The sequence below is a fragment of the Microcebus murinus genome, chromosome 7, assembly GCF_040939455.1.
Source record: "Microcebus murinus isolate Inina chromosome 7, M.murinus_Inina_mat1.0, whole genome shotgun sequence".
NCBI lineage: Eukaryota > Metazoa > Chordata > Mammalia > Primates > Cheirogaleidae > Microcebus > Microcebus murinus.
This window is the reverse complement of record NC_134110.1, coordinates 93,159,582-93,175,953: the sequence shown is the minus strand read 5'-3', so window position 1 is coordinate 93,175,953 and position 16,372 is coordinate 93,159,582. Positions and strand designations below refer to the sequence as shown.

The window sequence follows — 16,372 nt, the reverse complement described above, 5'->3', positions numbered from 1 at the left end:
TGGTGGCTAGAGTATAAGCTCTGGAGCCAAACTGCCCGTATTCAAATCCTGGTTCTTGCAGTGGCTAGCTATATTATTTTGGGCATGTTTCTTAATCTCATTGTGTCAGTTTTTACAACAGCACTTAATACACAAGGATGCTATGAAGATTCAAGTGATTATTACAGTGACATATAATGTGCACTTAGTAAGCATAAGTTATCACTATCTGGGAATCATTTAACAAAGGAATTGGGAACAGCCACAATTTGTTGAAAGCTTGCTCTCTGCCAGGAATTGTACATATATGACCTTATTTTATTCATGATGAAGACTTAGAAAGTTTCAGTGATTTTTTTCCCCAAGGTTATAAAACTAATTTTTGCTCCACTAGCATTCAAACTGGAACTGATTGAATTCCAAAACCACATGCTTCTAAGGATCAAAGACAAGACATGCAAGATTTCATAAGGTTCTTGTATATTATCTCTTAACCCTCTGTCCCCTCCTGCGCCCCGTCTATCATAGCATATACCAGCAAACTCTTTAAAACTAGAAAGTTTTGTTTAGGAGTGGAGAAAATAGGGTAACTGGAGACACTTGGTGCAACAACTGATCACCTAAGAAGAAGGTGGGAGTCTTGGGACATGCAAGGGAAGCTAGCAGACCAGACCTTTTTTAAAAATGCCTGTTGGTGATTTCTATGAAAAGTAGCCTCTCAAGTTTCAGTTCTTTTATTTAGTGCCTCTAAGATATTGCTGCACTTATCAACTACTGTCTAAATTATCATCTATATAATAGCTTTGAACCATAGAAAGGATTTGGTCATTTAAATTAGGTCCGTACATGGAGTCCACATTACTGTAAGGCAAGGAATCTTTGCCTTCATTGCAAAGATATTTCAATAATAAAAGTTCCAAAATGTTGCAAATTGGCTTCCTTTGGTTTCGACAACATTTAGAAAGGTAACTTTACCAGTTTCCACTCAAACTTTAACTTTCCCTTTTTTTCAGGACGGGAAAATACCCTGCAACTATGTTTAACTTTCCCGAGCAATTTTATTCATTCATAAAAAAAACAACTGAACGTGAGCGGAGGGTAACAAAATCAAAACTCAAATCCATGACTTGTGTGGCAAAGTCTGACTCTGATGACGGTTGCATTGAGCTACTCCTATGCCCTTCCTGGGGTTGGGAGAGGCTGAGCACGGGCCAGTGCACCTCCTACACGCTTTCCCCTGTTTCAGTGCCAGAGCTCGAACCCTGCCACTTTCACTGCACATGCTGACTCGTGGGGAACAGCTCAGCAACTCTGTCCCGAGGGCGGCTGAGTCAGCCAGCCGCCCACAGACCCTAGGACTGTCTCCGTCGGCTGCAGCGGAGACCAGGCTACCGCGACCCGCTCCCCGGGGGGCGAGCACGGCCGCGGCGCTCCTCTCGGCCTCCGTCCAGCCCGCCCCCAGGAGGGCGCCGCCGGCCCCGCGCCTTCGGCCAGGCCCTGGGATCCCAGAGATCCCGGAGAGCCGCTGCGTCCCGCTCCAGCCTCCCTGCTGCTCTGAGCGCGACGGAATCCAGCTCTAGCCAGCTTTCCCGCTACCGCCACTCTGCGCGCGTCCCGCCGCCTCCCAGGGTGACCGGAGGAAGCGGCGAAGGCTCTCCAGAAGTTGCGGCTCACAGCCGCACAGGCGCGCTCCCTGCGCGGCGCATGCGCCCGGGGCGGGCCGAGCATGTCCGTCTCCGGTGACGTGGCGATGCGGAGGCGGAGCCAAGGTCGGTGGCGGGAGGGTGGGGGAGGAAGAGCGAGGTGAGCGCGGACGTCAGAGTGGGGAGCGGAAGGTCAGGGAGGCTCGGAGCGGAAGTGAGACTAGGGAGTCTGTCCGCCATTGTGGACTTGAGAAGCGGAGAGCGAGACGGGGGAGAGGAGCGTGCAAGCGGAAAAGACGGGCCCTTTCCGCCGACTCCCAAGCGCGAGGCCCTCATTTTGGCTTCTCAGAGAGCGGCGGCAGCGGCGGCGGCTAGAACAATCACCCGGCCGAGGGCGGCAGCCAACAGCTGTGAGTGCACGGGGAGAGGCCCAGGCGGCGGCGGCGGCAGCGGCGGCGGCTCCTCTCGGGTTGCGGTGAAGAATGTCAGCCACTAGCGTGGATCAGGTGAGGGAGCAGAGGCCCCAGGCTCGGCGAAGGCCCGAGCCCCGGAGCTCCACCCTCGCGTGGGGCTTCGGCTCCTCCCCGTCGCCGCCGCTGCCGGCCCCAAAAACGGTGCCCCGGGCGCAAGTTGCTGCGGTCCTGCCGCCGGGCCGGGGCGTGCGCCCTGGCCGGGGAGCCTGCGGGCGGGCGGGCGCGGTGCTGCGGTGGGTTGGGGGAAGGACCGCTCTTAGGGGCCTTAGGACACATCCTGAGGGCGGCAGACGTGGGGCTGAGACCTGGGAGACGCATTTCGAGTGGCGGGTGGGAGGTTTAAAGGCTGGGGGTGGTTGAGAAATCGGTGGCTCTGGAGGATATGGTGGGTTTTACTCCTACGCGGATTGTTTAAAATAACTTGTCTTTGATAATGTCTTTGATTAACACATTTTCTCTCTTTCTTCCTTTTTCTCCTTTTTACCACACCTTTCATCTTGCTACACAGAGACCTAAAGGGCAAGGAAATAAAGGTGAGTTTGGATATTTTTTTCTTATTTTTTAAGTGTTGCCTTCATGTTACTTTTAAACTGCGGGATGGTTTTTGTTAGTTTGTTTTTGCTCCTTTTTTTTTTTTTGAAATGTAGGATTAGGTAAACATTCATCGCGGCCAAGACAGCCAAGTGCTATCCAAAACTTAGGTAGCTCCTTGTTTTGAAGCCACTTTTATAGAAACTGAAGTGGTATAAGAAATAGTTTTCTTAGTTATATTTTAGTTATACAGGAATTATTGTGCATGTAGTGATACTTTAGTTTTCCAGTTGATCTGTGTTATGTAACTTTCGCTATAAACATTTGTATATGTGTACATAGAAAAATATGTTCTTAAAAGTGTACATTTTGTTTTGATATGTTGGGATTACATTGGAACATGCAACTCACGTGGTATTCCAAGTCACATTAATGAAAATTGTATTATTAATCACTGATTCTATTGAAGTCAGTTGCAGTGAGGCAACAAGATGAGAGAAAAAACTGAGTAGGCATGTCATCTTGCTATACAGTTCTGATTGCAAGATGTAACTCCCATCTGGTATCTTACCAGGGGCTGAGAAGGAAATGATTCTGAGGTTTCTGCCAGGATTATTGGATTTACTCTTTAGTAAAAGTACTTTCGAAAGTAAAGCATTTAAAAAAATAAGTGTGTTTTGTATCAATATAAAACAATATGGTCAGCTGACTGAAACATTATGACATTAGTCATGTGACATTAGTAAGTATAGAACAGTAACTGCTTCCTTGGGAGAGTGCCAATTAAATAACATTACAGTGAATTATATATTTATAACATTTGTAGTAGTGCTTGAAATTATACCGAATAGAATTATGCTTCCTGTTTTTTAAATTTCAGTAACAAAGTATTACTTAGGAAATAAGATCTATAATAGCCTTTTAGATGTAAGTTCAATGTCTTTGTTGGTGCCCTTTAAATTCTTGGTAGGCTTTTTATTTTCTATTGCAAATTTACTTAATTTGAGGAGAAATAGGTTTTGTATACATAGATTAGTGAATTTCTTTTGCATTGTAGTACAATTTATATAAGAATTTGTAAATACCAAATATATGGCACTACATTAGGTAACAAATTTATTGCTTTGTTTTGATTAAAAATGTGTTTTCTTGAAGCATATAAATATTTAGAAATTTTAATTTTTAGAATTTCATTTTTTTAGAATTTTCTGTGTTGTAAGCATAAACGTCAGAATTGGATGTTATTGATTTATGTTAAATGAGTTTTTAAACATTTGTAAATTTGAAGAGAATGATCCATTAATTTTTTTTTTTTGCTAGTCTGCCCATTAGGAAGTATATAGACTTGGAGATTGTGAAATCTGTGGTCATTATTGCCTAGCATAAATTATTTTATCCTAGATCTATGGGGAGGTGGCACTTTGCAAGGCTATTTGAAATGCTAAGTGTTATGTGTTACCTGCTTTAAGGTAAGTACACAAGTTCTATGAAGTACTTAACTTGCTTGATAAAACAAAATAGAGAATCTACAGCATTGTAAGCCAGTGCTGTAAGTTTGCTTTATGACATGATCATTTCACTTAGGTATACTCAAGTAGTATCTTTGCTGTTATAGATATAAATTATCTATATGCTACATATGTATCCACAATTTATAAATAAATATTTTTTTGTTATTTAAAAAATTTTAATCTATCAGAAGCACTTTTGTTAGATATATCTAGACACACGCACCATGTGTTATTTGGATAGTGCTTTACTCCCAAGAAATCCTTCTCCCTTCATGTTCAGTTCAATAACAATAATTTCATCCAAGGATAGAGTGATGGACTGGGATTCCTAGGATTCCTGAGTTTTAGTACTGCCTTTGGCTGCTGACTTGCCAAGTGAGCTTGAACACATTATACCTTTTTGTCACAAATTCCCCTCCATAAAATAGAGTAATAGCTACTCTAGCCATAATTCCTATTGTATGAGGATTGTTGTAATTACAAAGTTCACTGTTTTACCAGCGATTATGTTTGCTGGATTTCTTTTCACCTCCCTCACTTAATCTGTTTTTAAGGTGCAGGAAGTCTCCATTGCATGGAGTCTTGGCAGGAGGGGAAAAGTGCTACTGGCCTAAAAGTATTGGTAATCATTTATGTTGCTTTAAAATGGCAGATGCTACAAGTGTTCAAATACACATATATGTAACTTGTATTTTTATGTCTCTCTGGGGGAGAATTACAAGGCAAAGGTAGCGCTACCAGTTAATTGATAACAATAGTTATATGTGTTTTTGAGAAAAACTATTCTGCCGTAGCTGACTTGGTTTTCAAGCTAGTAAAATAGTTTACAGTTCTGTTTACTTTTATGAAGCAGAAGGCAAAGTTATTTTTCTTAAACTACAGTCTCAGTTGTCTAAGAATATGAGTAGTAATCTTGAGTTTAGAACTTAGGAAGCTTATGAAAAATACATGTCCTGGAGAAGTTTGTGTGAATTAAAGTTTTAAAAGCATAATCCTTTTCAGTTGACTTTTCAGAGATGCTGAATTTCTTTTCTAAATTATCTTTTAAGTTGACAGCAGTAGCCTAACAACTGGCTTTAGTGTTTTTTATTTTCTCCTAAGTGTTTTTCTGTATATCCTTAATAACTTAATGCATGAAGGTGCTAAAAGGAATTATACATAAGTCTCTTTGAAAAGGGGAAAATGTTTTTGTATTATAAATAATTCTAGGTTTACATGTTTATAAGTTTGAATTCTTTTGTAGTTAATAGATTGTCATTATGTTTTTTTTTTTTTTTTTTTTCAAACCTTTGTCACTCTTTGAAGATTGTCATTATGTTAAATATCAGAACCCTTTATTATCCTTGGCAAGGGTAGTACCAAAGGATAGTAGAAATTTAAGGGTAATTATTTACCTGTTGGTCCATACATTTTTTTTTTTTTTTTGAGACAGAGTCTTGCTCTGTCACCCTGGGTGCAGTGGCATCGTTGCTCGATGCAACCTCAAACTCCTGGGCTTAAGTGTTCCTCCTGCCTCAGCTTCCTGAGTAGCTGGGACTACAGGCACACACCATGATGCCTCGCTAATTTTTCTATTTTTAGTAGAGACAGGGTCTCACTCTTGCTCAGGCTAGTCTCAAACTCCTTGCCTCAAGCAGTCCTCCCACATTGGCCTTCCATGGTCCATAATTTAATACTGACTTCATATTTTATTAACAAGTAGAATTATTGCTTATTGGAATAAAGGTGTGCTGTGTCATTACTTGCAGACACTACAGATGGAAGTATCAGATTCCTTACTTGTATTCTTAGGCCTTGCTGCCTTGTTCTTCTGTCTTTAAGTTTATAAATAGGCAAATGTATGGAAAAGAATTTATCTTTTTATTCCTCTTCTCCTCCTTCCAACAGAGAGATGTGCATCGTTTTATACAACTGCAGTTTAAAAGAATTAGGTCGAATTTGGCTAAGTTTTAATGTTTCAGAAAGGTAGTGGAGAATGCCTTGCATTTTGGCAATATTCTGTTGTATACTCTCTCCATCCTCCCCAGAAATGATTTCAAAGCACTTTACTGTCATTATTTTAGGCTTCATTTTATTATTAATCCTTACAACATTCCTATAAGGAGATAGAGGGTATATGGTATTGTCGCTGTTTTTGTAGGTGGGGAAACATGATGCACAGATCTGTTGACTTTCCTAACTTGATGTAGTCAGGACCAGAGCAAAGAATCACCTGGCTCCTAAGGCCCATGTTCTATCTTGATTTGACTCTGCTTCATAGAGCAGAGGAAACAGGCGAAGAATCATGTAAGTCATCTGTTCTTTTTTCCCCCTGAAGAACTTTTACAGACTATAGAACTAGCTTGGATTTCAATACTATTTAATGGCTTTCAGACTCTGAGATTAAGTAATGTTCAAAAACTAAAGTCTTTAAGATAGTTGAATTTCTTGAAGATAAATATATGAAACTCAAGGGCTAGTTAGTATCTTATTTGGAGTTTAACATAATGCAAATTGCTTGTCAGTATATGTGAAGTACATTTAAACATCTTTTCCTTATATTGACTTACACCTTGTATAATACTTTAGGACTTTATAGACATTTATGCATCATTTAAAAATGACTGTAGACTATATTTACATAGTGTATAAAAATATTGAGTTGTTCTTAGGCTCAGAGTCTTAGAAGAGAAAAAATACTGTAGAAGAAATAAGAATAGGAGTAAAATATATGTTCAGATAAATTTTAAGTAGACACTTTTTGACTATATTAGTATGGACTCGATTTCTGAGAACTTAATGGATACGAGAGATAGTTGTAATTTTGAAATGGTTAGCTATTTCAAATAGTGACTGATATGTATTAATGTAATAGTCCAGCAGCGAAGCATTTTTTTTTTTCAAGGAGTGATAGACCCTGCAATCTTTGATAAATGAGCGGTAAAGCCAGTAGTAAAGGAGAACAGGTATGTCAGAATTTCTTGGACTATAATGATTAGCCCAGCCTTTTAAATAAACTAAGGCACCTTCCTCTTCATTTTTATTTCTAGTGGCTATTACGTATTTAAATTCTTTGGAGCACATTTAGCTTAACTCTAGTTCTGATGCAGTCCTTATTAAAAACAGTTAAATCACTTAAGTGGAACCCAGGATCAGGTTGACTTTCAGGTTGCTCTTATAGTCTCTAAGGGCAATGCAGTATCATAAGAGGTCTACTTTGAAGGCTTCACAGAATAGCATCATAACTTTGAGTCATCTTTGCTGCTCAACAGATGGTAAAAAACTAAGGGATTTCATATATGTCTTTGCTCCTAAGCCACTGTTAACTCTCATAATATTACATTTTAGGTGATATAAACTCATGGGAAAATGAAGGATAATAAAAATGTATAGAGGAGCACACAACTGAAATCACCCTCAACCTTAATTTATAATAGTCTATGACACTGTATTTTTTTAGCAGTAAAAGTTCAGATACTGTGTTCTTTTTGTTCCCAAGAGGTTAGTTGACATCTGTCAGAAGCTTTTCCACTTTTTTCATCTCACATGTGTTTCAATAGTATAGAATTGCATATTTACATGGTGCCACCACACCAAATTTTAGCCTAGTAATGCTTCTCTGTTTAAATGGTTCTAAGGTCATTTTTAGTTCAATTTGGATCTTGTAATATTTAATATGATAATATCCAAGATAGTTGAACATTGCCATTTAATAGTCAGATGAAGTATGTACTGTTAATAACCTTGAACAGAGCAGTAGTTAGGTAAAGTCACTAACTAGCAGTCACCCATCTCCTCAGTGGTGGACTTGGGATTCAAATCCAGGACCTTCTCACTCACGGAGTCTATGCTTAAAAGCACTCTGAGACAGCATCCAAAGAATAACAACTTCACAGAGGATTTATGGAAATGACCTCTGAACAAATGTGATATTCTAAATTATTTTCTGACTAGTTTTCTTATGTATTGCAAGAATAATGCTTATCTTTAGTGTTTTTATTTGAACTTTCATGCGAAAGTCTTAATTTTGGGGGGGGGGGTTAGAATTAAGGCCCGTTTTATTTAGGTTTTCCGTAATTCATTGTGATACTGTTTTTAGGTGAATTTAGTCACTTTACTGGAGACATTGAAGACATTTACTATAACTTCAGATCCAAAATAGTTGTTTCATTCTTACCTCTATTAGACCGAATCATACAGAGATTTAAACAAAGAGAGAACATTCAGAAATCTTTTTATTGACAATACTACATGAAGTAGTTACTTTAGATTCAAATATAGCATTAGGAAACTCTTTACAACATTTTGGTATAATTATTTATTCACTACAGTATTGAAATTGGATATTTACTTAAGTTTTTGGTCAGGGGAAACATACATATGGCTTATATTTCTGTAATCTTGGGCTTATATATCACAAGATTTCTAAATTTTTTGTGGCACATAAATATTTGTGTCCAAAATAAAGTTTATCCTTAAGAGGATTCCTAAATGAAAAGAACAAAGAACTCAGGATTACTTTTTCTGAGTTGGCTTTAAAAATATTAAAAATGTTAGGTTGTGCTGTGAGTTTCTTAAAGATAATGACAACACTTATTAAAAATAATAGTTTGTGCTGTGAATTTCATAAAGATAATTGTAACACTTCTAATACAAGTATTTTTTTAGTTTCAGTACAAAACGGTTCGATTCATCAAAAAGATGCTGTAAATGATGATGATTTTGAGCCATACTTAAGTAGCCAGACAAATCAGGTAAGTCCTTACAGTTTTAGATTCTAGGAAATTAATCAAATAGATATTTTAGTTGAATGAGACTAACCATGGCATGAATGAATCTAGTGTGCCTGCATAGTGGTGAATAGCAATTGCAGGTTTATGGCACAGGAGAGTTCTCTAAAGATTTGAAGGTGAACATTATTTGTATTTTTTATGGTTAGAATTTTTTGAATGTTGAAAGAATTTAATCTTTTAATGTCATTGCTGTCTTTCCATAGCTTAAAAGCCTATTAGAAGACTTAATTAGCTAGAAATTTGTATATGGGGAGTGGGAGACTAATTGTCTGAAATTGCCTGCCATTTTTGGTTAAATGTAGTATTTTCTTTTTTATAAGGCATTTCAATTTAAATTTCATTGGTAATTGCTGAAAGTTTTAATAACACTATTGCTGATAGTATTAAGGAATAGACTTTGTAAAATATTTGTTTCTATATTATAGACATGGACAATTTTATCAAATTAAGTAAGTGGTAACTTTTGATGATTTGTATACAGGAATAATTTAGATTTAAACATTGAAAAATGATGGTATTTGGTGTCTGTATTCCATTTCTGTCATTAAAAATAGGTTCCTGGGGGGAGGGGGGGAAGGGCATTTATTGAAACTTTAAAATCTGTACCCCCATAATATGCCGAAATAAAAAAAAAAAAAAAAAGGTTCCTGCTGGAAACAAATTTAAAAAATAATTTTAAGTATTAACCAGTTTCTTTAGAGAGAATATCCTGGATTGAAACTTTTAAACTTTTTTTTATGTGTTTTTGCTTAAAAAAAGCAAAAAATACTTTAAGTCTTAAAAATAGTTCTTTATAGTTTTTCAGAATAATTTGAAGATTAAGTTGATTCTAAATTATTAAAATTAAAAATCCAGGTTTTAATTGGCACTATTAAAGATATTATGTAATTTGTGTATATTAGTTTGAAGAATAAATTGGAGAACCGAAATTTGAGCTTGTCTGCTTCCATCTATGGAGAAATGTACTCTGAAATTTTAACCTAGTGTTTTAAAACTATGAAAGAATCAGGAACCAAGTATTACTACAGAACTTAAAAGTACAGTTATAGAGAAAATTTGAACAAAAAGTGTCCCTGTTTGTGGAATGTAGGATTATTTTCACGACTGGAGAGCGATGGTTTGTGTTCCTACCTCTTGGTCATTTCTCCCTAACCACTCCCTCTTGTCTGCTGAGTTAGATTTCTAGCGTACATAGAGAGGAATAAATAAATGAAGGAAAAATAAAAAGTGGTCATAGAATCTATGAAAGTTTGGCTTTATATAATCTAACTTTATGATCTCAACAATTTACTTTTCCACCTAAAGTTGTGAAAGTAGAAGATCATTCGTGAAGTGTAATGTAAGGTTTAAAAGAAATATACTTTTATTATATTCTGGCCCGCCCATATAGTAATCTCAGTTACCCCTTATGGCAGTGTTTTCCAATTTTTTTTGAGGAATTCTAATATTATGAGGCATAGTATATGGTTCTTTCAAAAAAATCTCCATTATCAGATAAGATTGGGGATTTTGCATAAAGATACATTACGAAGCTCCTGACTTGTTCAAACTCTTTGTTAAGGAATTTTAGTAGACTGTAAAAGATGGTTTCAGAATTGCTACCTGAAAGAATCTTCTTACTTATTTTACTTAGTAACAGATACTTTACAGTTCTCAAAGACTGAGAAGGGTTTTTGTCACAAGAGTTCTTGACATTGCACAGAGGTACTTTAGGAAGGGAGACCAGGGGATCCCATCAGTGTGGCAACCAGAGCTGTGTTGTGCTTCTTGTCTGTGCTATATATTGGAATTATGCATAAGTTTTACTTGTAAAAATATTTTAGGAAGTGTTGGGAAACCTTTAGGGTGAACCCAACATCAGTTTTTTTTTTTTTTTCAATTGCATCATTATTCGTTATGTTGGGGCAAAAGCATTTATAAAAGATTCCTTTTAGTGTGATGATGAAGGCCAGGTGCAGTGGCTCACGTCTGTAATCCTAGCACTCTGGGAGGCCAAGGCAGGAGGATCGCTTGAGTTCAGGAGTTTGAGGTTGCTGTGAGCTAGGCTGACACCATGGCACTCTAGCCCTGGTGACAAAGGGAGACTCTGTCTCAAAAAAAAAAATAAGTCATATTCAAATGAAAAAGCTTTTAAAATTTTTTGCTAATTAAATTATAGTAACTTGATGATATTTTAATCAACATATTTATGTCCTATTTGAAATTTTAAGGTGTTATTCCAGTAATGCCTATTCTACCTCCTCTTACCAGTACTGAATAGGTTCTTCCCCAGTCATCTTTCCAAAGTATTAAAAATAATTATCTTTAATTCATTTATTTACATTTTAAAGAGCACTAATATTGTAGAATATTGAAAACTGGGTTTATTGTAGAGAAAAATTGAAAATTATCTGGAATCTTTAAGTTATGAGAACAACTTAAGTTACTCCTAATTAGTGAAAATACAAAATTAAAAAAAATTAACCTTTTAAAAAGTACTATTATAGCAAATTAGTGAAAACTAGATATATTGGTGATCTCAAATTATTGGCAGATTTAAAGTTTTGTAAGTATTTAATAAGGTCCTTGTATACTGACTTCAGTGAAGTAATTGTTGAATTTTCAACTATACGCTTTTAAAATTAAATCCCTTTATTTGATTTTAAAATTATAAATAACTAAAATGTATTTTGTTTGAGAAAGGTGTTTAATGGTTTTGGGTAATGATTTAAATTGTTTTGTATACTTAGATTTAATTCTGATCAAACCCAGAGATAATTTAAAATAAGTCGTTGGCTTTTCTACTTCTGTGGCAGCATATTTCTTCTATTTTATAGTGTTCAATTTCTTAGGGAATAATTTTTATAGTAATTTTGAAAGTAAATGTCAGTCCTTCAGGTCTTAAAATTAATTCTCTATAGTTCTTTAGAATAATTTGGTGATTAAGTTGATTGGATAATTCAGATTTCAGTAGGCAATGTTAAAGATGCCATGTAATTTGTGCATGAGTTTGCAGAGTAAATTGGAAAACTGAAGTTTGAGTTTGTCTGCTTGCCATGTATGGGAAACTAAATTCCTACCCATGTTTACCGGAGAAGTAGTATGGAGCATTAAGAATAAAAAATAATATTTTGAATTTTGTTATTTTTCTGCTCCAGCCATCACTGTCCTTAGTTAAGGTTTTCATTATCTTTGCCTGTTGGCATGATTTTCTTTTCTTTTCTTTCTCTCTCTCTCTTTCTCTCTCTTTCTTTCTTTCTTTCTTTCTTTCTTTCTTTCTTTCTTTCTTTCTTTCTTTCTTTCTTTCTTTCTTTCTTTCTTTCTCTCTCTCTCTCTCTCTCTCTCTCTCTCTCTCTCTCTCTCTCTCTCTCTCTCTCTCTCTCTCTTCTTTCTTTCTTTTCTTTCTTTCTTTTTTTTTTTTTTTTTTTTCGACAGAGTCTCACTTTGTTGTCCAGGCTAGAGTGAGTGCCGTGGCGTCAGCCTAGCTCACAGCAACCTCAAACTCCTGGGCTTGAGTGATCCTTCTGCCTCAGCCTCCCGAGTAGCTGGGACTACAGGCATGCGCCACCATGCCCGGCTAATTTTTTATATATATATCAGTTGGCCAATTAATTTCTTTCTATTTATAGTAGAGACGGGGTCTCGCTCTTGCTCAGGCTGGTTTTGAACTCCTGACCTTGAGCAATCCGCCCGCCTCGGCCTCCCAAGAGCTAGGATTACAGGCGTGAGCCACAGCGCCCGGCCTCTTTTTTTTTTTTTGATGTAGCACCCTAGGGTTTGAAATGATTTACTAACTGGTAATTCAGTATTGCCATTCAGTAGTAGTCTTAAAATCTAAGTCTGATATTGTCTCTGTCATGATGAAATACCACAGCTTCATAGCAGTGGATGTATTTATTATATGAGTGCCCTTAAAATGTCTCCAGGTCCTTGTCTACCCCATCTTTTGTCAACTTCCTCCATTGAACTTAGGGAAATAGGACTTACCATTATTCTCTGAAAATATGAATATTTTCTGAATATTTCTTTCGTGATTTCAGTCTTTGTATTTATCTCTGTTTTATGCACAAACGTGTATACACACGCATTGTGTCTCTTCTTTCATTAAGTCTTTTCTGATGTCCCAGTTACTTGCTCCTCCTACCTTTGTACTTGTTTTGTTTTGCATTCTTTTTCATTTCTAGTACTTATAACATTGTAGGTATTTATGTCTTTCTCACTGTATCCGCGTGAAGCGCTCCAGTTTGGAGATCATGTTCATTTTTTTTTGTCTCCCCTGACCAGGGTAGTATCTGGCACATAGTAACCATTCGTTAAGGATTTATTAAATGAATCAGCAGTTTAGTTTAGCTGATAGGGTTAGAGAATGCAAAATTATGGTGAAAGATTCAGATTGAATATTATTACATATATGACATTTTTCTTACGACATTGTTATGTTTAGAAATACATAGATTATATTTTTGTGAAGTATACTAATAGAAGAAAATATACAGCATAATAAAAGCATTGAAAGAATATTGGACATCATTTTTTGTTAATTCAGAAGTCTAAGAGTTGAAAGTACTTCAGATTCTTAATGGAAAGAAGTTTTCATTTTTCTCTGTATACAAGATATATAGTATAACTACTATTGGTGACTAATGCCTTAACAACTTTTACTGAGCTTTTAAGACATTGCCCAATTCTCTTTCTTGGATGTTTGGATAATTATGATGTAAAAACGGATATTAAGTTATTATAATTGAAAGACTCAGTTATAATTGAGTCGTATTAAAATGTCCTCAGGTCAGAACAGTAACCATGAAATTTTTCTTCTTGTTCAAGTTTTCTTTGAATTAATAGAAAAATAATTGACCTACATCACAAGGCTAAAGAATAATGATTATAAATGATTTTAAAATTCTAAGGAAGCACTTTTAATCTTAAGGTAACAAACATGATTCATAATACTTTACTTTGATATAACAACACTTTGCAATTCAAGTTGTTTTTAAAAAACTTCACAATTGAGTAGAGCAGCAGGTATTGGCCCCATTTTATCAACAAAGGAACACAGAAAAATTAAATGATCTGATGAAATCACTGACAAAGAAAGTGGTAAAGAATTGAGCCCATATCCTTGCGACTACTATGTCACACTGACTTTATGTTCTCTTTCTTTGGAGACAGAGTCTCTGTCACCCTGGGTAGGATGCAGTGGCATCATCATAGCTTAGTGCAACCTCAAACTCCTGGGCTCATCTTCCCACCTTGGCCTCCCAGAGTGCTAGGATTACAGGTGTGATACACTGCACCCAGACTATACTCTTAAATCTGACTAGGTTTGAAATTATACCATGTATGGTGATTAACTTACATTTTGAAGAAGCAAATTCAGTTATATTAATAAATAACTGCTATTTGTTGAACACCTGTGGCCTGGGCACTGTATCTTTATTCCTTTTAGTAGATGAGAAAACAATTTACAGTGTAAATAACTTGTACTCTTCTGGTCTGGGATTATTAATACCTAGAAACCTCATGGCTTCACTTTAGCCGTATACTAGATGGCCTCTCCAGATTATGTGTCTGTTTAAGCTGTGGATAAATGGTCTGTGGATTTATTCATTTTTTGAGACAAAGTGTCACTCATTACCCAGGCTAGGATGCATTGGTGTTATCATAGCTCTCTGCAACCTCAAAGTCCTGGGCTCAAACGATCCTGCTACTTCAGCCTCCTGAGTAGCCGGGACTATGGGCACCTGCCACCACACCCAGCTAGTTTTTTATTTTTAGTACTAAGAGATGGGTTCTCACTCTTGCTCAGGCTGGTCTGGAACTCTTGACCTCAAGCGATCTTCCCTCCTCCCTCTTGGCCTCCCAGTAAAGGTAGCATATCTTTAAAGAACATAGTAAAATTTCATTGTTTTGAGCAATTTTCAAAATATGAATAGACTCACTAGTTTAAAGACACTGTTGTTGAGTTGATTAATTACACTTATTATAACCAGCTTTAAGATGAAAAGGTAAAAGCAAGTTTTGAATTATTTTCATCATCAGTGAGTAGAAATGTTATTCCTCTTCACTGTCAAGATACGTTCTTCTAATTGATATTCCACTTAGCAATTAAACATTTATCTTATATTAGCAAAACATGCATTAATTTACACTTAATACCAAAAATTACAATTGAAACTATACTAATTCAAAATTAGTTGATCATTATTTTTTGTGTGTGTGTGTTGGGGGATAGTTTCCAGTGAAGAACTGAAAACCTGCTAGACAAATTCTAAAAGAGCTGTAACAGTTGATCATACCTTACTTTTCAACTTCTCCTGCAAGTCTGTTTTTATTAGAACTGAAACCAAAGCCTTAACTTTAGAAAGGAATCTGCTTAAGTTACTTTTAGAACTAAGGAAAATAATCTCCTTGAAAATCTTTACTAAAAGAATTGGGAAATAAATGGTTAGATCCTGTTGGATAAACAGGAGAAAGTAGACCATTTCTACAATGTATTTGAGGTGGTACTAACACTGAGAACATCTCTGTAATCAGATAAGGGCCCCAGTTCATCTCTGCTTTATTAACCAAAACTGAGAGGCAATTGTAACTAATGGAGCACATCTTAAAGTAAATTAAACTATTATTTTGACAAAATCACCAATTTAGGGGTGAGGTAGTGAAAATCATGACCTGCACACTCAGGAAAGTTTGGGCCTGTTTTTGCTGTAGGCGTGACAGGATTGACAAAAAGTTGTTCTCCATTAATCTAATATTGGTTTGGGGATTTTCTTTCTTTTTGTTAAGAGATAGGGTCTTGCTTTGTCACCCAGGCTGGAGTGTGTTGGCAGGATCATAGTTCACTGCAGCTTTGAACTCTTGGCCTCCAGTGATCTTCCTCAGCTTCCCAAGTTGTTGGTACTACAGACATGTACCACACTACACCAGCTAATTTTTTTGATTGTTGATTTTAGAAACAGGATCTCACTATGTTGCTCAGGCTGGTCTTGAACTCCTGGCCTACAGCATTCCTCCTGCCTCAGCCTCCCAAGTCACTGGGATTACAACCACTAGCTAATGGACTAAATAGGGAGTTTGCTTTTTTTAGGAATTGTCCCAGATTAGGTAACCAGTTAAACTTGGATTAGTAAACTGTGGCCCAGGGGCCATAGCCGGTTGTCTGAGAAAACCTTCAATTTACAAAAGGGTTATTGGGGGTGGGGGCAAAAACCCTAAATATGTGACAGAGACCAGAAACTAGGCATAGCTTGCAAAAACTTAAAAACTTGACTCTTTGGCCCTTTAGTTTCTTGACGCTTGGATTACACTGTGGATATAGACAAATTAAGAACTTGATGGTAACTGTTGTGTAGCATTCAGCATTTGTCATGGTGAAATAAGAATATTAAATTATGCGTATAATTTTGTTACTATTCAGAAAAACAAAAACTTTCTGGTTGGTCTGCTTTTTCACTCCCACATCCAAATAAAGATTTACTGAG

General features: G+C 36.6%; 1 protein-coding gene and 1 non-coding gene across 8 annotated transcripts in view; one reads left to right on the top strand and one right to left on the bottom strand.

The window, feature by feature from the left end:
- Positions 1–1,787: 1,787 nt before the first annotated feature.
- YTHDF3 (YTH N6-methyladenosine RNA binding protein F3) overlaps positions 1,788–16,372 on the top strand; it is a 42,418-nt gene continuing 27,833 nt past the window's right edge. For 2 of the 7 annotated variants that reach the window (XM_076005267.1, XM_076005266.1), the window contains exons 1-2: positions 2,463–2,628; positions 8,785–8,870. In XM_076005267.1, coding sequence (XP_075861382.1) covers positions 2,529–2,628; positions 8,785–8,870 — 186 coding nt within the window. In that variant the 5' untranslated portion in view covers positions 2,463–2,528. Of the gene's footprint in view, positions 2,129–2,462; positions 2,629–4,027; positions 6,424–6,443; positions 7,083–8,784; positions 8,871–16,372 lie in introns of those variants that run through there. The other 5 variants (XM_076005268.1, XM_076005269.1, XM_020288819.2 and 2 more) reach the window with 5 other exon arrangements.
- On the bottom strand, positions 15,119–15,179 carry LOC142872060 (U7 small nuclear RNA). Its single transcript, XR_012920303.1, has one exon. It is a non-coding gene; the product is annotated as a U7 small nuclear RNA (small nuclear RNA).